The sequence below is a fragment of the Silene latifolia genome, chromosome 8, assembly GCF_048544455.1.
Source record: "Silene latifolia isolate original U9 population chromosome 8, ASM4854445v1, whole genome shotgun sequence".
Classification (NCBI taxonomy): domain Eukaryota; kingdom Viridiplantae; phylum Streptophyta; class Magnoliopsida; order Caryophyllales; family Caryophyllaceae; genus Silene; species Silene latifolia.
In genome coordinates, this window is record NC_133533.1 from 103,147,617 (window position 1) to 103,170,691 (window position 23,075).

At 35.1% G+C, this 23,075-nt stretch overlaps 3 protein-coding genes across 3 annotated transcripts; 1 reads left to right on the forward strand and 2 right to left on the reverse strand.

The window, feature by feature from the left end:
- Positions 1-496: 496 nt before the first annotated feature.
- On the reverse strand, positions 497-3,439 carry LOC141595616 (protein FAR1-RELATED SEQUENCE 1-like). Its single transcript, XM_074415579.1, has 6 exons — positions 2,765-3,439; positions 2,630-2,680; positions 2,237-2,539; positions 1,157-1,161; positions 855-1,057; positions 497-504 (listed from the first exon to the last, which is right to left on the reverse strand). Exons 1-6 carry the CDS (start codon positions 3,437-3,439, stop codon positions 497-499), a joined length of 1,245 nt encoding a protein of 414 aa, XP_074271680.1.
- Positions 3,440-13,448: 10,009 nt separating this feature from the next.
- Positions 13,449-15,045, forward strand: LOC141595617 (uncharacterized). Its single transcript, XM_074415582.1, has 2 exons — positions 13,449-13,793; positions 14,983-15,045. The coding sequence occupies exons 1-2, from the start codon at positions 13,449-13,451 to the stop codon at positions 15,043-15,045; spliced, it is 408 nt and encodes a 135-aa protein (XP_074271683.1).
- A 4,478-nt stretch (positions 15,046-19,523) lies between these two features.
- LOC141597161 (vacuolar protein sorting-associated protein 2 homolog 1-like) lies at positions 19,524-22,720 on the reverse strand. Its single transcript, XM_074417520.1, has 5 exons — positions 22,455-22,720; positions 21,633-21,763; positions 20,609-20,713; positions 20,212-20,472; positions 19,524-19,847 (listed from the first exon to the last, which is right to left on the reverse strand). Exons 1-5 carry the CDS (start codon positions 22,489-22,491, stop codon positions 19,707-19,709), a joined length of 675 nt encoding a protein of 224 aa, XP_074273621.1. The 5' UTR covers positions 22,492-22,720; the 3' UTR covers positions 19,524-19,706.
- Positions 22,721-23,075: the final 355 nt, after the last annotated feature.

The following is a 23,075-nucleotide window of genomic DNA, read 5'->3' on the forward strand; positions in this document are numbered from 1 at the left end:
ATTCTGCTGTTATTCCACTAGTTTAATTAAGGTTTACAAACACTATTCAATTTCTACGAAGAATATGCATTTTCTATTCAACTGTCAATGGCTTTTTTTTCTCAACTGTGATTCTATTCTTATTGCACTGTTATTCTGCTGTTATTGCACTATTATTTCGCATAACAAGTAGTTTATTCTGCTGTTATTGCAGTATTATTACACAAAAGGACTAGTTTATTCTGTTGTTATTCCACTATTAGTCCAACATTATTTTGTGAAAACTATTCATTTTTATTCAAGTGTAAATTTAGTCAAGTGTAAAAGCAATGGTTTAGACTGCTTTTATTCCACTGTTATTCTACCATTATTCTGCTATTATTGCAGTATTATTCTGCATAATTAGCAGTTATAATGCTGTTATTGCACTATTATTCTGGTAAAAACTTCTGTTATTCCAACATTACTTAAATATAGTAGTAAATAGTACTTAAAGATAGTACTTACATAATAAACATTAACGATCTAAAATATTAAAGCCATTATTTTTAAAGCAATAAATATTTTAAATATATTTTAAAAGCGCGACCCTGGACCATCATCGTTAGATTTTTATATCTTTATTCTATTCTCTCGACGCGCGCGTTGCAGTCCTTGGGCGATGCTCTCAACTTCCACCGACTCATCCCGAAAAGGATTTTTGTATCCTTCCATAAGTTTCATGGCTTTTAATCGGTGTCCAATCGGCGAGAGATTGAAGGATAGAGTTGAGTGTAATACTTCTTCAAAGCATTCACACCAAAGAATGAATTGATTGTCCATGTCGGCTTTCGTGTAGTTCCTATTTTTCTTTTCCTTCAACTGTCTACGCATACGTTCATTTTGAAGTTCAGCAACCTTCAACTGTGCCCTAACATTGTCGACCTCTCTTATTAAGGCCTCTTCACGGTTTTCTGATGCCTCTACATTTGTCCTTGTCTCGATCAACTCTATCGAAAGGGACTCTATCTTCCGTTTCGCTTCATTAATTTTCTCCCTTGTCGGGGACCTTCGGTTATCGTCAGTTACGTCACTCATTCTGCAGTATTGGAAGTATGAAACTTATTGCATTATAAAAAGATGTTTAAAATATTTCAACCAAATTAAAAGGATACCATAGCAGAAGAAAGAGAATTACCTTTTCTACAGCATCGAGTATAGTGTAGACAGATAAGAAAAATAAACATCAAAGAAAAATAAAGAATAGAAAGATAAGAAGTTACCTTTTTGCAGAGGAGATAAAGTTTTTTTTTGGAATGGACTTTTTCAGTGTGTGTGTTTGTTTTTTTACTAGAAATAGCAGTATTTATAGGGGCTTGGGGAATAGAAATAGTTTTCTGTAATAAAGTATAGAAAGATAAGAAATTACCTCCCTACCAAAAAAAAAAAGATAAGAAATTACCTTTTGCAGAGGAGATGCAGAGTTTTTTCTGGAATACAAACAGTTTTTCTGTACTTATTCAGTGTGTGTGTGTGTGTTTTTTTTTTTTACACGCAATAGCAGTATTTTTAGGGGCTTGGGGAATACAAACATTTTTCCTGTAATTATATTAGATTAGGTTAGGTAACTGTTTTTAATAATAACTGAAAAGTGGAACTGCTTTTTATAAATATTACTAATCTGTTATTATTCAACTATTATTGTAGTGTGTAAATGCAGTTTTATTTTGTGCGGGTTTGTGGAAAAAAAGTCAGATAATATTAACAAAAAAAATTAAAGTAACTAGTATTAATTCTCATATAATGTAGGTCTCACTTTATTATATAGAAGAAACATTTTAGGATAAAATGTAATTCAAACAATGACAAATAGTAAAAGTCTTTGACATTTTTAGGCGAGGTCTTCATCGTAGCCGCTGTCTTTTGCGTCTCTTTTGTCTTTGTTAGTTCATGCATCTGATTCATATTCCTGCAATGTTTGCTTAGTATTTAGCAGCTATATTAATAGCAGAATAGCAGTAGAATAACATTAATAGCGAAGAGAATAACAATTAGAGCAAATTTAGCGACTACTACTCTCATTGTTATTGCGACACTATCCATTTCTACGAAGAATATCCATTTTCAATTCAAAAATAACAACACATTAATAGCAGAATAGCAGTAGAATAACACAACATCAGCAGAATAGCAGAGTAACACCGGAATAATAGGGGAATAACAGTAGAATAAGAGGATAACATTAGAATAATAGGAGAGTAATAGTTTAGATTCATACCTCTTCAGTTTCTGATTCTTCTTCATCATCGTCATCAGAAGGGGGACTTTCAGCAAATGAAAGATTACAAGTTCTACTGTTGTGGTTCACCCACTTCTTGCAGTTACCGTATCTTCGCTTCCTCTTTTGTGGCTTGCTCTTCGCTTTTTCTTTCGACGACCTCAATCTTTTACCACTATCCTTATTCTTGGCCTTGTTTGGGGGTCGAAGTTCAATATCATTTGAAGCTGTGATGCCAAGAAGAGCCTCGATTTCCTGGTTTTTAGTTTTCAGTTCAATTGGTCCTGTGATGTTCTCCCCGAACTGTGACAGGGTTTTCTACAGTTGCTTCATCTGTTTAACCATAGCATAACTGTCCATCACCCCGACAGTTGCATAAATCTCAGACCAAACCTTTGACATCTCAGCTTTCTTGATGTCAGCTTCATCAATGTCTTCTATCACCTTTCCATTTTCATCTCGGACAATTGGCCTGTAGGATTTCTTTGTCCATCGAGCAAGGACATAAGGCTCAGGTATCCTGTGTACCTGCCTACCATTCCACACCCACAGTATATGCCGACAGACAATGTCATACCTCTCAAACAGCTTACATGCACATTTGCTCTCGTTAGTTTTGGTGTTAAATTCCACTCGGAAGTCTCTGTGCTTCAGTCCATCACGAACGTCATGGTACTCCACTGTCCCTACTGTTGTCAAATCCCCGACCCCCATGCTGCATATCGCATGTTTGACTTCGTTCTGAAAGTCTGCAAAGATAGGATGTGTGTAGACAAGTGAGGCATGCATCTCTACCTTCATCGGCCCTACTTTGTCGAGCATACTATGCTCGTTGGCAGTGTCCAACCTCCTTTGTGAATGCTTTTGTTGTTCTATTGCGGAATTGTACCTCATCCAGAACTCGACAAGGGTTCCAAAGTGGCTTTCAAACCGCTTGAAATAGTTGTTTGAACTTTCGGATATCTGGGTTGTCCGCAGCAAACAACCTAGAGGCAGATCCCGAAAGTAAGCCGGTATCCACTTTTGTCTTATTGCAAATACATACTTCAACCACCGGTTGCTTTGCATACCATGGGCTTCAATAACAGTTTTCCAGTTCTGTTCAAATTCTTCTGGCTCGAGGTCGACATCCCAAACAACGGCATTTATGTCGGTCATAAATTCCGTGTCATTGCAGATTGCCCTTCCCACCTTCTTAGGCATTTTCTGCATGATATGCCACATGCGACTTGTGCATGAGAATGCTTGAAGACATTTGGGCATGCCTTTTTAATTCAGTGTGATCGGGTCCGTAATTACACACCGAGGTTCTTTGCTTCCCCATTGCTTCGAGGAATTTTTTAAACATCCATTCAAATGAATCCTGACTCTCGAAGTCAAGTAACCCAGCTGCAAAAGTTACCGTCTTCTTGTTGTGGTCTACTCCGGTGAAAGGAGTAAACACCATGAAATATTTGATTGTCCCATAAGTTGGGGTTGTTTATCCCTTCCTTATCAGTCCAAATAACCTTCGTCAAGCATTTGTTCTCATCCTGATCATAAGCAAAATAGAACCCGTTTGTTTCAGCCATCATTTTGAAATGCCCAATGAATATTTTAGCATCTTTATCCCCAATGTAACACTTGATATTTCGTTTGAAGTTTTTGAAGTCTAGCAAAGAGGCACTGATATTCTGATAACCATTTGAGTATTCCTTGAGAATTCTGAAGCTTAATGTTGGACCTATGTTGAGCTTAGTATGATCAATAATGGTCCTCTTAATGTAGTCATGGACGTCCCTTGAGAGCTTTTGGAACTCTCTGTTTTTGACAGAGTAAAGAGAGTGATTGTGAACGTCTACAAAGACATCCACAATATATCCAGCCGGTCTGTTGTCGGTTTTTTCACAGGTTCTCAACCTCATGTGCGCCTTGCATCCACACCTTGTCAGAGCATGCTTCTTTGGCTGTCGAATTCTTCGCTCTTTGTTCTCTGTTGTACTCAAATTACCAGCTTCGTGATTTGTTGCTTCAAGTCGCAGTTTTCTTTTCATATCTCTATACCCCTGTCTGTTACAGACCAGTGATTTGACGCTGACACCCCCCTTATACTTCGCATTTGTGTACCTTCTCACATCAAATCCGCAAGCCAATGCATATATGTTGTAGAACTATACTGCATCGTCCAAGGTAAGAAAGAACATGTCGCGTGTAGACGTAAAATCACTCTCAACAGTCCTTACCCACTGCTCAAGCACCCAGGTGTGTATCGTAATGAAGAGTTGGAACAAACTCATCGTTTTCTTCGTCTGAACAGGTTGGGCTGGTGAATATATTGTTATTAGAAGAATCCTCAATAGTTAAGACTGCATTGTCTTCAACAATAGAGACAGTAGAAAGATATGGGACAGTAATTTACTATAATGAGTACAGTCAGTGGATAAGAAAATGACAATAACAGTAGGCTGGGGGAGAGATCAACATTGCAGTAATGTGACAATAAAAGTATGATAACAGCAGCTGGGAAACAGACGACAATCAATAACATCACAATAACACTAAATGTGTTTTTTTTTATGCTACTCTCTTATCAGCCGTATATTTTCATGCTAATGCACAATAATATCACAACAATAGTACCATAATATCAGAATAACAGTACAATAATATCATCATGTTTCTCTACTTTTCCAATAATAGTACAATAATATCAGAATAACAGTACTCTGATTCTACTTTATTACATACAGATAATACTGTATTTTTTATGCTACTCTTTTGCAAGCCATATATTTTCATGCTACTGCACAATAATAGCACAATAATATTACAATAATATCACAATAACAGTCCAATAATATAATCATGTTAGTGTACTGTTACAATAATAGTACATTAATATCAGAATAACAGTTCTCTTTTTCTACTCTAATACAAGACAGACATTACAATAATATCAGAATAACAGCTGAGAAACACATAGAAATCAATAATTAATTTATAAACAACGGCGGATAAAGAGATAAGAATCAATAACAGACCTGTTTCCATATTTACTGTCGAGTTGTTTTCTTCGCTACAATTGTTGTTAATATGGTTGTCCATCTTTTATACCTGAAAACAGTAAAATCAAGTATTCAATTCAATTAAAATCAACGAATTTCACAAATTTTACATTAATTTTGAAAATACGATTGAATACACTAAAAATCAACGAATTTACATTACCTGTAATTCGATTGCAGCTAAAAATCAACGAATTTGTGTAATCTTATTAGGTTTTTTATGAGATTTCTATAGGCAGCGTTCTGATTTTTGTGTTTCTCTGTTTCTGATTTGTAGAGAGATGTAGAGAGAGAGAGAGAGAGAGAGAGAGAGAGAGAGAGAATATCGTTTGAATGAAGTTTCTGTTTTCATGTTTCAGCTGCTTTTGTATTTTTCGATTTTTCTTTTTTTTTCCTAATTTATCATTTAATCTCAGCCCTTGATTTTCCCAACTCACAACTCACCATAAGACCCCAACTCACGAGATCCCGCCTCTCTCTCTCTCTCTCTCTCTCTCTCTCTCTCTATATATATATATATATATATATATATATATATATATATATATATATATATATATATATATATATATATATATATATATGAGTCATATTTATGTAATGTCAAGGAAGTATCGTGGTTGACATGAGTCAAATGTGTAATATGGTTTGTTCGTAATATCAATGTGGAATAATAATTTATCGACTTGTTTAATAATTAAGGTTGTTTTGATGGTGAACCTCGGGGACGAAGTTCCTTTTAAGAGGGGAAGAGTAATGTCGCATGGGAAAATGACGTAATTATAGCAATTTTATAATATTTTATGACAATTTTGTAGTATATTAAATGGTTGTTTGGGTAATTTCGTAATGGTTATTGTATAATTGAGTAGTAGTTTGCAATTGTTGAATAGATTAGCATGTTGTTCTATCTTGTTGTCAAGTACTTGTTCACTATGTTGCCATGTAATTGAAAGTTAGTAGAATATAATAGAATTGTCGTTGCACGACTTGGTAATAGAGTTGAGTTAAAAGAATTAGTATGAATGAGTGGAATGAATGAGATGGTGTTATGTATCTGTAATAGAATTGTTGCTTTTGGGTGTTTTGTAACTGATGGTTGTTGAAAATTAATCTATGGAGGAATAGACTGGTAGTTGTATTAGTTTACATATGAGTAATAACAGGAGGTGTGTGCAAGTAATAGTCTAGTTGGTTGTTATTGTGTACAATGTGTGTTTAGTGGTTCAATAGGAAGTTGGTGATTTGATAGGAAGTTGTGTTGCATAATATGTGCTAAGATAGATGATGATGATGGTTGATAAACATTCATAGCGAGATGGTCTTCCTAAACGGTTGTGTTGACTTGTGTCGAATGAACAGTGGTGGTTGCCTTGGTTCCTCTGACCTTGTGTCGTGGGGGAGGATGAGTCAAACTTCGGGGACGAAGTTCTTTTTAAGGGAGGAAGACTGTAATACCCATCCTTTAGGGGACCCGTTGACCGACATTGACTGACCTTAGACACCTATCTTGACCTTCGGAAACCTTACGAGTGATGACTTGTGACGATGTGAGTCTTTGTGTGCTAGTTATTCGATCTAGCTGAGGCTACTCGATCGAGTAGCTTGAGAGCTCGATCGAGTAGAGGTCACTCGAGCGAGTAAGTTGGTTACTCGATCGAGTTACGGGTTTGCATCGGGAATTTATAAATCGTAAATCGTGAAACTCCAAATCATTTCTCTATCTTATTCCTAAACCTAAATGTCGTCATCTCTCTTCTCGTTCACCATGGTTCACCCCCTTGATGACCTTGTGAGTGAGTACACCCTTGGGATGGGATACTTGAGTCGGTTAGCGGTCTTGACGCCGGATTGCTTCGTATAGGTATGTTGTCATCATCATCATCGTCATCTTTGTTTTCAGTCATGGTTATAGTGGTAGTAATAGATGGTTGTATAGGTGGTTTTCGTGGTTGATTGGTATCTTGTGGTCGGACGCGGATTCGCTGCGGTTTGCTAAAGGTAGGTTCGCCTACTCAGTACTGTTGATTGTCTAGATAGTCTGTTGATGTTGTTTGGTTGGTTTAGTGTCAGTATTGTTGATTGGTTGTGGTAGTTGATTAACATGGTGTTGGAATAATAGTTTGTGATGGTTGTTTGTACAGTTAGTTGTGGTTGTTTGTCTGTGGTTCTCGAGGTGTGTCCTCGACTGAGTGGAGTCACTTGCGGGAGTGGCTTCACGCCCTTGATTCGCCTTCTGTGGAACCCGCCATAGAAGGGATGTGCACATTAAGGAACATGGGTTTATCGCTCGGATTGATGAGCGGGGCTTAGGTGGGAACGGCTGCGGTCCCCCACTGGCAGGACTGGACCTTCGGGCAGTCAGATGTGTGTGTGGTTGGAGGAGGTGAGGGGTGTGCGTTGTTGTACTTGTGTTGGGTCTGCTTTTATATACCTGTTATCCCAGTTACTAAACTTGTGTGGTTTGTTGTGTTGTCTCTTTATTTTGTGTCTGCCGTGATGCACGGTGGTGAGCAGTCAGTCTTAGCAAGTTGATGTATGGATCTTAGCTGAGTGTTTGGAGGGATGAGTCTACCACGAGTCATGGCAGAAGTAGTTTCACATAGCAGATAGTAGTTTTGAATTGTATCTTTTATATATCGTATGTTGGTTTAAATCACTTGTAATATAACATAAACGTTCTTTTATCGACATTTGATTATTACTGTCCTCGGGCAACTGAGATGGTAACGCCCTTATCTGCTAGGGAAGGTCTTGTTAAGGCTCTTTGGTAGATGGGGGTGTTACAAGAATACCCGTCGCAACAAGTATTCCACACCGCCAGTGGGGGGCCGCAGCCGTTCCCACCTAAGCCCTGCTCATCTCAACTGAGCGATAACCCATGTTCCTTAATGTGCACATCCCCTCGGTGGCGGGTTCTACAGAGGGCAAATCAAGGGTGTGAAGCCACTCCCGCAAGTGACTCCACTCAGTCGAGGACGCACCTCGAGAACCACAGACAATTATACAATCAATTATGCAACAACTCCAACACCAAACCAACATGTTATAGATCACAATAACATTAAACAACCATCAACCATAACCATGTAATCAATAACTGAGTAGGAAATCCTACCTGGAAAAGCAATCACCAAGATCGTCACAATCAGCAAATCAAAATCGTTCTTCAATGAAATCACTTCCTATCAAACATACAATCATACAATCACCATCTAATAAACACAATACTCCCAAAACCCCCAATTTACCCAATTAGGTTTTCAACCAAAATTAATGAAACAACATAAATACTATACAAGGATCTTACCCTCAACACGACGAACTCAACGGCGTACAGAACACGACGATCCGACTACCTTAGCCTTTGGGATTTGATAGTAACGCGACGAACGAAGACAACGTAACTTCTTTTCTCTTTTAAAGGTTTTAGAAAGGTGAAAAATGATAAAGAAAGTGACGGAAGGCTTAATATAATAATCTCGCGTTATTAACAAATCCCGGCTAAAACAACCCGTAAAGCCAACTTACTCGATCGAGTAAGTCACTTAATCGATCGAGTAAGTCACTTACTCGATCGAGTGAACCTTACCCGATCGAGTGCCACACTTACTCGATCGAGTACCCATCAGACAGAACATTGTTTCGTAAAACAACTTACTTACTCGACAGAGTAAGCCCCACTCGATAGAGTACCCAAAGACATAGAGAATCGTAGTATTACAAAAAAACGTGTTAAATATGTTTACATGACTAATCTATGTTCATTGTCCGGTCAAACCCTATCATGCATGAGCGTCGAAAAAATGGACCGTTGCTGGCTTTGGCATAAACGACTAGGTCATGTTAATGATAGAAACTAAATACTCTAAAAAAACTTGATCTAATGGATGACATTCCTAATATAAAATTTGAATTTAAGTCACTATGTGATGATTGTGTTAAGGGAAAACAAGTAAAATGCTCCTTTAAATCCAAAAAAGATTGTTATCACATTACGTCTTCTTGAGCTTATTCACATTGATTTATGTGGACTCATGCTCATTGTAAGTAGAGGTGAAAGTCGCTATATTTGTTTCATTGTGGATGATTTTTAAAGATATGTTTGGCTACTTTTCTAAACTTCTAAAGACCAAGCATTTGATGAATTTTTAATTTGGGTGAAAAAGGTCCAAAACAAATTTGGTTTGAAACTTGTCTCTTTGAGATCCGACCATTGAACCGAGTTTGAAAATTCATCATTTGAGGCCTATTGCGATGAGCATGGTGTTAGTCATAACTTTTAGGCCACTAGAACTCCCCAACAAAATGGGGTTGTGGAACGAACGAAGTGAACTCTTGAAAACATGACTAGGACCATGCTTATTAGTTCTAAAGTACCAAGCAACTTTTAGTCTGAAACCGTCAACACTTCTTGTTACATCTACAATCGACCCATGAGGATGCAAGTGAGCAACCAGCTCAAACAGAAACTAATGAAGAAGCAAGTGAGTAACCTTATAAAACAAAAATTTCCCCTCACTCACCCTCATTATATAACCCAGATGCAACAGTAACATCCGCTGTGATACTAGAACCAAACGAAGCCTTGAACGCTTTTGTCCCAAAAAAATGAAAACACTAAAGTTCTCACTCTCTCTCAAATATAACCAGTGATCTAAATTCTGGAATGAAAACCAGATCATCGCTCCATACGTTTGATGCATTCCTCTCTTAACTAGAACCTGACCATATCATGGTAGCGCTCACTGTTGATACTGGGTGACAACAATGCAAGAGAGCTAGAACAATTCGAAAGAAACAAGGTATGACACCTTGTCCCTAGGCCATCTCAACGTACTGTAATTGGTACGAGATGGGTCTTTTGTAATAAGCTTGATGACATTGGAGAAATCGTAAGGAACAAAATTAGTCTAATGTTGAAAGTTTTTAACCAACAAGAGAGAATCGATTATGAAGAAACCTATGCACCGGTAGCTAGGCTTGAAGCCATACGAATGCTCATAGCTTTTACATCTTATGTTGGCATAAAAAAAATTTCAAATGGAATGGATATCTTGAGGAAGAAGTTTTGGTTGAACAACCACTAGGCTTTTTAAACAATGATTTCCTTAACCATTTTTTCAAACTTGATAAAACACTTTATGGTTTAAAACAGACTCCTAGAGTTCGGTGTGATAGGCTTTCAAAGTTTCTATTGGAAAATGGTTTTTACATGGTTCGGTTGATAAGACACTGTTTATCGAGTCACATTGCGAGGAACTGATGCTTGTGCAAGTATATGTCGGTGACATTATCTTTAGTGCAACAAATGACTTCTTTTAAATCTAATGAAAACCGAGTTTGAAATGAGTATGATGGGAGAGTTTGGATTTTTTCTTGGTCTTCAAATCAAACAATGAAAAAGGAATAATGATCCATCAACAAACAAATTTGAAGGAACTGTTATGTAAGTTTGTGTTGACTAATGCTAGACCTTATGCTACACCAATGATCTCTAACATCAAACTCGACAAAGACGAAAATGGTAAGAGTGTTAGCGAAAAGGTGTATTGAGGTATGATCAGTTCATTACTTTATTTAATTAACCGCTAGTAGACCAGACATACAATTTTAGTGTATGCTTGTGTGCTCGCTTCCAATCAAGTCCTAAGGAACCACATTTCAAAGCCATCAAACGGATTTTTAGGTACTTGATTGGAACACAAAACCTATATCTTTGGTATCATCTCATTACGAATTTGATCTTGTAGGTTTTTCCGATGCGGATTTTGCGGGTAGCTCTTTGGATTGAAAATGCACTTCGGGTATTGCTACATTCATGGGACCGTGTCTCATTTCATGGGCTTCAAAGAAGCAAAATACCGTTGCTCTATTCATGGCGGAAAATGAGTATTTGAGTGCGGCTCTTGCAAATTCTTTGGGTACGACAACAATTGCATGACTATGGTATTATCTTCGACACAATTCCTATTTTTTTGTGATAATACTAGCGCAATTAATATCTCAAAGAATCTGATACAACATTCACGAACTAAACATATCAACATAAAACATCATTTTTTACGTGATCAAGTTGAAAAAGGGAATATTTGTCGTTTAAAAAATTTGTATGGTGGTTAAGAAACTAAAAATGCTGAAGCCTCATTTAAAGAAAATCAATAGGAGCCATTTTTATGATGTGGAGAATAAGGATTGGGAGCCATTTCAAATTCAGAAGCAATTGGTTCATCAGCGTGAGGATGGGGAGCTAGTGAGATAAGAATATGAGGCAGACAATACTTTTCTATTTTTATATCAAGCAAAAATGGTGTTTTTAAAGCAAAAGGTTAGAAGATGTAAGAATTATAGTCAACAAATAAAAGACCACAAGAATCATTTATATATTGATGAAGTTGGTATCCAGAAGGCTTTTCTGAATTATTACCATATGTTATTGAGTTCCAGTAATCAAATTCACAATGTTAAGAAGGTTGTTGTACAAAAGGGCAGATTTGCACTAAGGTTCATTCTCAGCAGCTCCTAGCTCCTATAACCCATAAAGAGGTGGTATTCCATATTCCCACAAAGCCCGAGGAGCTGATGAGTATTCTATTCAATTTTTAGAAGATTCACGGGATATTGTTGGGGAGGGGGTACGTCATGCTATATCTGATTTTTTCCATTCTAGTCAACTCCTTAAGCAGCTTAATATATACCACTCTTATTACTCTCATTCCTAAAGTGGAAAGACCTTCTATGTGTTAGAATATAGGCATATTGCCTATTGCAATGTAGTTTAAAAATGCATATTTAAACTCTTGTGTAACAGATTAGCTTTTGTTCTCCCTGATCTTATTTCTCAAAATCAAGGTGGATTTATTCATGGAAGAAGTATAATGGAGAACATCCTCATATGTCAAGATATTATTAGAATGTATGAGAAACAGGTTGTGTCTCCTAGATGTATGATCAAGATGGATCTTCAGAAGGCTTATGAGACAATAGAATGGAATTTTCTTGATCAAATGTTAATTGCTCTTAAGTTCCTAAATGTATTCAGACGGAGGATAATGTAGTATGTCACTACTGTCAGTTATTCACTTAATCTTAATAGGAACATGTTTGAGTTTTTTAAGGGTTAGAGAAGCTTGAGGCAAGGGGATTTTATCCCTTCTTTTATTTACAATTTGTATAGAGTATCTCACTAGACTCCTCAATTGTACAACTGAAAGCTTGAGCTTCAAGTTTCACCCCCTTTGTAAACCTATGAACTTGACACGTTTAATGTTTGTAAATGATCTTTTGCTCTTTAGTAAGGGAGATGGTCCATCTATGATGATTATTCTAAGGACTTTCTAAACTTTTTCAGCTACATCAGGGCTCAAGATGAGTAAAGATAAATCTAATGTTTATTTTAATGGAGTCAATGAAACTTTAAAGCATGATATACTACAAGTCTCTTGTGTGATTGAAAGGCACTTTGCCTTTCAGGTATCTAGGGATAGTGGGATACCTATCAAGATTTCAAGGCTAAATTTTTTAAACATCATTTTGTTTGTTTATTTACTTTTATCTTCCTTTGCCTTTTTTTATTTCGTATCGATTGGATACTTCTATCTGTGCAACAGTCGATCATACTGTCATACTGTGACTCAGACCTGCTGTTACTTTCTTGTGAACTTAAATTCGATTAAGTTTCTCAAGTCTTGTACTTAATAGTTCTTACTTGTGTTATCAAATAACCTAGCTAAGTATAAATTTTTGAAAGTACACTTAATTCACCCCTCCTTTTAAGAAGTAATCGTTCTTAACTCCCCGGTCCACCATTGGTCATTATGCTAGATATTTGCCAAAAAGATCTAGTACAACTATAGCAGAACCTTTAATCCACAAGGAAAAATTGATGCAATGTGGGGCATCTCTAAGATATTTTTATTATTCCTTTAAAAGCTTTACAGTTCAGGTTTCTATGTCATCTACATAGAGATAGACAGTTTACCTTCTTCAAAAATCAACAACAAATTTGAAAAAATCAATGTCATCCTTCCTTGTTCGATTCTTACATTATTACATACCTTTGTCTTCACTCCCTTGATTTAGAATAAAAACCACACACACATACCCTACTCTTTTTATATTGCCATAAATTCATATTATAAACTCTTCAACCTTACCAAAAGAAATTAATGGGTGCTTCCCCTGATTACCCGTTGGCGCCTCCGTCATTTAACGACCCGCAACATGATCATAACATGAATTTAAGCATGCTGTACTATAGTTTCTTCGTGGTAGCGACAGCAGGTGTTCTCCTTGCAATATACCATTGTTTGATAATCAATTGGTGCACGCGGTCCTCGTGGCAGGGGAGTGAAGACCCTGTGAATGCACCAGTGTCGTCAGTTCAGGGTTTTGAATGTCGAAAAGTTGTACAATTGGAGTCTACCACTTTCGAGTATAAGAAGGGCGGTGACAGTGTTAGTGGGAACGGAGAGTGTGTCGTTTGTTTGTCGGCCTACGAAGAGGGAGAAGAGGTTAGACAGTTACTTAGATGCAACCATTGCTTCCATGCTCCTTGTATAGATATGTGGTTGTACTCTCACTTTGAATGTCCGCTCTGTCGTGCACCGGTGGGTGATATAAAAGGATTAATCATTCAACAGTCGGAAATTTCAATACGTGGTCTTCCTGATCCCATCAATCTAGTATAACCCGACATATTCGACATCCAGCAGAGCTAGCCATAAGCCTCATCAATCTTGTTAAAACAATACAACTCGGGCTTATTGACTGAAACAGATGAAGTCTTCTTAACTCATTATAATTCGATATATTTTTCAATCTCATTTCTTCTTCAATGAATCCTTGTATATACAACACCTTCGTCTTAATTCTTTATTCTCGTGAAGACGAGAATTGCTATACAATGGTGGTGTTGTGTTATGTAAATGCATTATCAGCTGCAATAAGAGCTGAAAAGTACTCCTAATCAGCAACCTTTAGCACTTATCCATGGCCATTGCAATTGATTTGACATTTATTTGGTAATAATCTAGAATACAAAGCACCAATAATAAAGTTTTAAGTCACAATCAAAATTACATTTATTCGCTGGCCAATAATACAACATGTCACAAGATTCCAACTTTGCGATACCTTCCTATCTATCTATTGCAAATTTCCAACTTGCAACTACTCCGTATCAAATGCTCATACAGCAACCCTAAGGCTTGCGACAAAACGCAGTTGGGGTCCTTTATCCCGGTCTATTTCTTATAGTCATAGTTAAGCGTCGTAAAGCGGACAATTGGGTACCGGTAGGGTCGATTTTGATATGGGCTAATTCGAATATGACTATATTTAGGTTTGTTTCGTGTGTGTTGTTGATTGTTATCGAAATATCGAGTTATTTAGGGATAAAGGCTCGTATTGTGACAAGCAATACGGTTTAGATTGGTTTGGTTGTGGTCAATTCGTGTTTCAGAACAAATTTAGGTTCATCCAGTTAGGTTGGAGTCGTGTAAGGGTTGATTTGAGTCGAGTCATTCAGGTTGCATCAATTTTGCCATGTCTAATGTTGGCATCAACTTGGCATTATCCTATGTCATATAAACCGTGGTTTAAATCAAACTTTTCCTAAATGAGGATCTGAGGATAGATGATATGTATCAGATGAGTTCCAATGTACATCCAACTTCTGATTTTTGATTCACTTCTTATCAGATGAGATCCAATGTACATCCAACTTCTGATTTTTCATTCACTTCTGGATCGCAAGTGGTCTGAACGTACATTCTCTTTTCCATAAATTGTTCGGATGCAAACCCAAGTCTCACATCGATGGTGTAAAGATGTTATGGAAGAACATCTTTATAATATACACCAATTCTAATAGTTCGATGTCTTTTAGGAATAAGCTACTAAATCCACAAGAGTTTGACTCAAAGCAGACAATATCGTAAATTGTTTATGGACATGCGTAGTTTCAAGGTAGTTTAAGGGACTATTCTTTAATCTATAAAGCCCCTTCACTAGTTCGTGTATTTTCTAACGAGCGCAATTTATTTAGTCAACGGCAAATGCTTCTTAGGCCCTGTTCTTTCTGGCTTATTTTCACTTACTTCCAAATTTCAAATTTCTATTGATTCATTTCATTTCGATTCGATTTTTAGCTAGCTCCATTCGATTGATTGATTCGGCTTCATTCATTGATTGATTCAACTCAACTCACTCCATTGATTTGATTGATTCGATTCGGCTCCATTAAGTTCAAATTTCATTTTAACTTTATTCATCTTAAATTTAATAGTTACTAGGTAGTATCCCGCGCTTCGCGCGACCTGTTTTAAAATTTTATGATTATAATTGAAAAAAAACAATATAATTCATATATGACCTTCAATATTTTCTCTTATAAATAATTTTTTCTCAAATTTAATTTTCTTAGGTTTAACTTCAATGTTTTAAAATAATATAAAAAACAGGTTTTAATTAAAACTAATAAGTGATAATTAATTATGCATGATCAACGTTTTATAAATAAATTTGTGAGTGGTGAAATATCATATTAATCAAAATAAAATTTATTCAAATAATACAAAAATCTACAATAAGTTCTCAAATTATATCATTTCACGATACTTTATGTTTCAAAACAATTAATATTTGTCTAAAATGATGTGAACATAATTTTATGTAATTTTTAATTTTTTGTGTATAACATGTGACATTTATCTATCAAACATATAGGGTTCAAACTCAACTTATTCAAATATTTTGATTGTGTCTTGCATGTGATATGTGTCAAACATATATATGAGAAATTTGCACCTTTTGTTTCTTTAAACAACTATATATAATAATGTTTAAGAGTTTACCTGTAAATATAATAGGTTGAACTTTCTCAAATATTATTTTTTGATGTTTAACTTCAAAGTATTTAAAAGATAACATATAAAATATTTAACTAAAAGTAATACGGAGTATTTGGTTAGTCATAATCAATATTTTATATTAGACTTATACATATTTAATTAAAGATATTATAGAAAAATGTAACGTGTTTTCTACTTTTTCATGTCGTTTATAATATTATATTACTTAATAATCGTTACTTTTGTTTTGATTATTCAAATGCACTCGCGATCACTATGTACATACACACTCGTACACATACTCATTATCACACTATTGAAATCTATCAAAATCTCATATATATTCAATTTGTCTAATATAATTTTTTTCATTCACACACTTTAAAAACCTATCTCTTAGTAGTTTTTTTAAAAGTTGTGTTTTTAATATATACAATGACTCTTCCAAATATATTTTTCTTAATGAATATAATAGTCTAAGTTTTATAACTTTCTCAAAATGTTTTTTTACGTAAATGTAAAACATTGTGAGATACTCACTTTAATCATCTCTACATATCAAAATAAATATTTCAATAAATATAATGAAAATTATACTCAATTGAAAGCATTTTTCACAATGAACGTACTTATTTACATTTTATAATTTTTATCAAAATATCTTTTTAGTAAATTTAGAATCAAATCATCGTAATTATTTAATATAATTTTATAATATAATTTATTAAACTATAATTAATATTTTGTTGAGATTTATACCGTATTTATTATGTTTATATTTAATGTTCAGCTGTAATTAATACTCGTATTTAATGCTGGGTTGACACGTGTCGCATCCACAGCGTTTCAACCCAGTTTTATATATATATATAAGATTATTAATTTTTTTATCAATAATACTATTTTTTTAATATTATTATTCTTTATTATTATTATAATTATAATTAATAATATTGTTAATAATAATGTTATTAATAATTTATTTATTATAATTACTATTATTATTATTATTATTATTATTGTGAATATTATTATTAAAATGAATAATAATGTTATTAATGTTAATATTATTGTTGTTGTTGTTGTTATTGGTACTGTTATTGTTGTTGTTAAAATGAATAATAATGTTATTATTGTTAATATTGTTAATATTGTTGTTGTTATTATAATTATTATTGGTATTATTATTAAAATTAATAACATTTGTTATTAATATTATTGATGGGGTACGTCCAACCGACTTGATCCACAAGCCAATACGCGGTCATACAAGTCGTTATGGATTCGCTTGGTACCTTACGAATCACAAATCGTTAAAAGCGAATTCTATCAAGTTGATTACTAAAAAATACATATAACTCATTTTATATAAGCGAATTGCGAATCGGTAAGGCGTATTCATAGCGAATCTGGTAACCACGCTTGTCAAGCCATCATTTGAGGTACACATAAAAACCTATAAATACCTCATTATTCACCAATCAATGGTAAAATACTTCTCACTAACAACTTCCTCTCTCTGGAAGTAAGACTACTCGAGCTACTATAAGAGGGCACGAAGATCTTAGCTTCAAGCAAGGTCCCGACTATCCACCAGGTAAGGCATCAGAGAAGGACCTCTTGTGAACCCTCCGGGGCCTTGTTTGTTACGCGTGAAAGATTCATCCGAAGAGAGCAAGCATAGGCTCAAGGTGCCATCTGAGAGGAGCGCGTTGACCCGACCCGGATTTGAGCAACGCTTACTTGAGTGTTTCTATTCCAAACAATTATTTTTACTAATATCATTATTAATATTGACATTATTATTTATTATTGTTATTAAGAATATTATTAGTAAAAAATTCCTATTTTTTCATTATTGTAATTTATGATTATTCATATATAATATTATAATTTTTTGGGATATTCTACATGGTACCCCTCAAGTTTTTGACTTTCTACATAGTACCCCTACACTTTTTAAAACATATATGGTACCCCTAATTGTTGTCATTATCACTAAGTGTATCCCTAAACTTTATTTTCCGTCAATTAAACTCAGTTTTAGGTGTTAAGTGATTACTTGGACGCGTAACCAAGCTTGTCATTTATCATCTCATGACATAAGGACTCTATTAGGCTCAATATCCATCTTTGGACGTGATAATTTGGCAAGGAATCAATAAATTTTCCATCAAAAATTTTTAAGCCCCATATACATCAATAAATATTATGACCGAGAAGGATATTGAGCCTAATAGAATTCTTATGTCATGGGATAATAAATGACAAGTTTGGTTACGCGTCCAAGTCATTACCTAACGCCTAAAACTGAGTTTAATTGATGGAAAATAAAGTTTAGGGGTATACTTAGTGATAATGACAACAATTAGGGGTACCATGTATATTTTAAAAAGTGTAGGGGTACCATGTAAAAAGTCGAAAAATTGAGGGGTATCATGTAGAATATCCATAATTTTTTTCTTATAAATATTAATATTAGTATTATACTATGAATATTAATATTATTATAGTTGATAATAACAATAATATTAAATATTATTATTATGATGATGATTATTTGATTCAAATTTAACATTCAATTCTTTTTGTTGATTCGAACCATTAGCTCTATTGATTCAATTGATTAATTCAATTTCAACTCCATTCGATTGATTCGATTCGATTCACCTTCATTGATTTGATTGATTGATTGATTGATTCAAATTTTAAAACCAAAAAAACAGGGCCTTAGTTCAACTTCCGTAGCACTTCCAAGTCCCAATACACCCTTCTTCCCTTCTTAAAAAGGAAACCAATCAGTGTCCAGCCTACAACTAGCAGCAGTTCACTATGAAACAGCCATGGTCATGCATTTTTGAAATACCACACTCTACGCTCAAGACTCTGGTACTAGCGTCATACACGGATACATATCATGTCGGACTCTCCATAACTCCCATTTGGAAACACATAAATACTGTCCTAAAATGAAGATATGGATACATGGACACGTCATCAGAACAAGGATATGGGTACGGTTGACACAAATATTACTATACAACTGGTTGTATAATAAGCATTGTACAACCATATACATTAATCCGAGCTTATATGCAATTTTATCGAGTTTTGTGAGAGAGTTTATTTTTTTTATGTTTAAGTGTGAGTTCAAAAACTTTAAAGTATAGCTCAGATTCTTTTTAATAAAACTCGAAAACTTTAGTACACAGCTCGGATTCTACACCATACAACCGTATACAACTGGTTGTATAATCTACTAATTGTACAGTTGACGCACTGCAGGTTTGAAATAAAAAGACAATTCCGTCTTTTGGATGGCAGACTTCAGGATGAAGAGACCACGAAACAGCGAGAATTAAAATCTAATATTGAACCATACTACAGATATCGAGAATCTTTCCTTCACAGCAAATGTAAGCCATTGCATCATGTGCATGAAAATCATCTTATCATAATATACAAGCAAAATCACATCAGTGAGCATTCCTTCCAAGTTTAAGCACCATATATTGCACACAACACACATAAATAAGGTGAAATCTCAATCATTTACTAATGTGGCAAATAAAACTACATTCTTCGCAAGTTATCCAACCTTGCTTGCAAATCGTTATCAATCCCTGTGTCATCTCCGGCAGCTGCTTCAGCCTGAGCAGCAACTTTGTTCTTCGCTGCAGGTGCTGCCACCGCAGAAGAAGGTGCATTCACAAGCTGGAAAGGGCAAGTAAGAGTTATAAGCAAACTTATTCTTGAAATTCCTAAACTATGGAATAAAGCCAAATGGCTCATTAAACTAAATGTAGTTTCTCTTTACTCTTCGGCCTGAGCAACCTTATTCGTGAAGCAAATGCATTTTGCAAAGCAATAATCATTTTTGGGTCATTTTGCAGTCTTTTTACTCTAACTCGATCATAGGAGTAGTGTTGTGAACATATGGATCCACCCCTAACAACTTTTGAGACACTGAGACAATGTTCTTTTTGTTATTATCATTGTTGGTGTGAAGTTCTTGCATGAATTATTGATTCAAGGGTGAAGAAATAAACCAATAAGGGTGATTTAGAAATGTTGGTACCTCTTGATTGATATCGATTCCAATTTCATCAAGAACCTGGTTAACAAGATCATCAGTTTCCATCTCCTCTTCATCTCCTTCCAAAGCATCGTCAATAGCATCTCCCATAACTTCACCAGTGAGCTCCATCCTCTCATTTTGTCTCTCAAATTCTTGCATTATTTTCTGAAGATTCGGAAGATTCATCTGTTTGTTCATTTGGCCCATAGCCTTTGTTACTCCCTTCATTGCTTCTCCCATGGCTTGTGTAGATTTCAGTGTCTGTTTTCACATAATGATAAACAATAAGAAAGAGACAATAAAAACAGCAAAAACTTGGTGATAATTGGCGTGTACTTAATCAGAGGGAAAATCTGATTGGTGCAGAAAACAAGCATATTGAACTAGTTGGGCTCACCTGAATTCTTAAAGAGACACCCTGAAGTTGTGATTTGAGCTTGTAGAACTTATCAACCTGATGCCTTGTTCTTATTAAATCTTTGGCCATGACTCTGACGGCTCCCTAACAAGTAACAACCAACTTAAGCAATTAGAAAATAAACTCATCTTAGAATCTCACTTCACTTCTGACTGATGTAAAAAGCAACAACTACTGGGTTTTAGTCCAACATAGATCAAAAGACTCCACAAAAAGCAAACTCAAATTGAGATATAACAAGATTGTGACACTCAAAATTAAAAACTTGTCATACTCCTTTCGGATAACTTGGATGCCAAAGGAGCATATGTTCCTCAAAGCGCATCCAATTAGTATAGTCTGGTAATATACAGCTTATCCAGCTAAAAAAGCAAAATCTAAGCATTCGCTTGAATAGAAAGAGAAGGGACAGGGGGAAGTAGGGGAACAAAAGAGAGGGGAGGAGGAAGGAAAGGGCGAACATCCCTCTAAGTATTTCCTTTGTTGGGGGAATTTTACTTATGCTGTTAAGAGGAAAAAATGGATCCCCTATTTCCCTCCCCCTCGATATCCCTCCAATCCATTATGCTAAACAAACACCGGATTCCATATCCCTCCCCATCCTTCTCCTCTCCTTGCTCCACATCCCTGAATGCAAACAAACCCAAAGGCATCAAGAACATTCTTTTAGAAACATCTTCTTTATTCCACGGAAAGAACGGGAGTATAGAACCCTCACTGTAGTAACGGTGATGATGACCAAGAAAAACCAGCTTGTGACACGTGGCGAACCCAAAATGTTTTGTTTTGGGTGTCGTGTTAAATATTTAACAAAATATGCATATAAAAATCGTAAAGTAAACATTTATCATTCAAATTAGGCAAGACATAGAGAAAGGTTTAGCTTTTCACAGTTCCTAACACCCAATGCTGATGATAAGCATAAACTTCAAAGGAGTCCCAGTTTCTTAAATAAACAACGAGCTAATTAAAATACAAGAATGATCAGAAAGCAGACACAAACCATTTGTCCTTGCTTAGCACTCTTCTTGATTTCTACTATCAGTTTCTTCTCTTGAGTTTGTAGCCCTTGTCTCTCTCTTTCTATTTCTCGTATTGATTTATCCAGCATCCGCTTATTTTCTCGCAGAAGTTCTATCTCATGAAAAATAGAATACACTTTAGCGGATACAGTCTTTACAATTCAAATCACATTAACTATCAGCAGAACTTCAACCACTAGAAAATCCAGCACAAGTCGTGTCTCCTAAGCTAATTCACAAACATAAATCCGTAATTAAATTACCAATCAAGAACCATTCATTGGCAAAATGATCAAATTAGTTTGGCTAAACCCAACATGAGCCAATGTAAGAAACTCCAAACACGCTCCACAGATTAAGATATCTGGTACTTCATATTGCCAACAATCTGATCAATACGATTCACCGGGCTAAAATTCAATCAACATTCCTAATAGCTTAAACAAACTAATAGTCTAATACAACATGAATACACAGTTCAAACATCAAAAGGGTATAGTTTTAAATCAGATATCAAATCATGAATCATTAACAATATCTCCTTAATCAAACTGATCACAAACTCATCATCAGAAAAACAACATTAGTAAATCACTAATCAAACACTTCATAGTTCATATTAATTGTATTGCATAAACCCTAATTTGGCAAACAAATTTAGGAACTTTTTCCAGAATAAATTCCCCCAATGCAAAAACAAAACAATTACAACTAAAAGAAACCTAATTAAATAGGCGATCAAGAAAAAAAGGATGATCATGAAACTATAATTGAAAATTAAGGGATGGTGTAAGGTGTAATACCTGCGGGAGTTTTCCGCTTTCCGAAGATGAAACTCATGTTAGTTAATTAGGGATTAACGATCTTAATTGTGGTACAATAAATTGTGAAGAAATTGGAGAATATAATTCGAGGGAAATTGAAGTTTGATTTGTTGTTTTTATTGGGTCGGAATTTGATAAAAGATGATGATACAAGTTGACAAAGGTTAGGAAGCTGCCGTTGCTTAACGCGGAATTATTCGTCTATTGGAATTCTACAGTTGGAATCATCAATAGAAAAAGCAAGCAAGGAAAGCAAAGCAAACAAACAAACAAATTGAATGGGCTCAATTCTTAGGTACTTCGTATTAGTGTAACTAGGTTTGGTGTCCGGCTACGCCCGGGCTACCTTTATTTAAACATTTAAATTTTAATTTCTATGAAATATGATTTCTCTAAATTTGGTTAACACATACATTTACAATTTATATATTGAAATTATGATGGGAGGTAAAATTAATCAACAAATTATGAGACACGTTCACCTCTCCCGCTGTTAATATTATTACTTTCACTACATCCCCTGTTAATACTATTACGTTCACTACTTCTTCGGTTACTGTTGTTTGTTTTATTATTCCTGCTATTTTTACGGTTAACCTG

Excerpts from the sequence above, each read along its gene's own strand:
- LOC141595616 (XM_074415579.1), bottom strand. The coding sequence starts at position 3,439 with ATGCCTAAGAAGGTGGGAAGGGCAATCTGCAATGACACGGAATTTATG. Across the intron at positions 2,681-2,764 it reads GGGTGTGGAATGGTAGGCAG|GTGATAGAAGACATTGATGA; the intron begins GTACACAGGATA and ends GAAAATGGAAAG. Across the intron at positions 2,540-2,629 it reads AGAAAGCTGAGATGTCAAAG|TTCGGGGAGAACATCACAGG; the intron begins GTTTGGTCTGAG and ends ACCCTGTCACAG.
- LOC141597161 (XM_074417520.1), bottom strand. The coding sequence starts at position 22,491 with ATGAGTTTCATCTTCGGAAAGCGGAAAACTCCCGCAG. Across the intron at positions 21,764-22,454 it reads AAAGCGGAAAACTCCCGCAG|AACTTCTGCGAGAAAATAAG; the intron begins GTATTACACCTT and ends TTCATGAGATAG. Across the intron at positions 20,473-20,608 it reads GTGTCTCTTTAAGAATTCAG|ACACTGAAATCTACACAAGC; the intron begins GTGAGCCCAACT and ends ATGTGAAAACAG.
- LOC141595617 (XM_074415582.1), top strand. The coding sequence starts at position 13,449 with ATGGGTGCTTCCCCTGATTACCCGTTGGCGCCTCCGTCATTTAACGAC. Across the intron at positions 13,794-14,982 it reads CCTACGAAGAGGGAGAAGAG|ATGAGATCCAATGTACATCC; the intron begins GTTAGACAGTTA and ends ACTTCTTATCAG.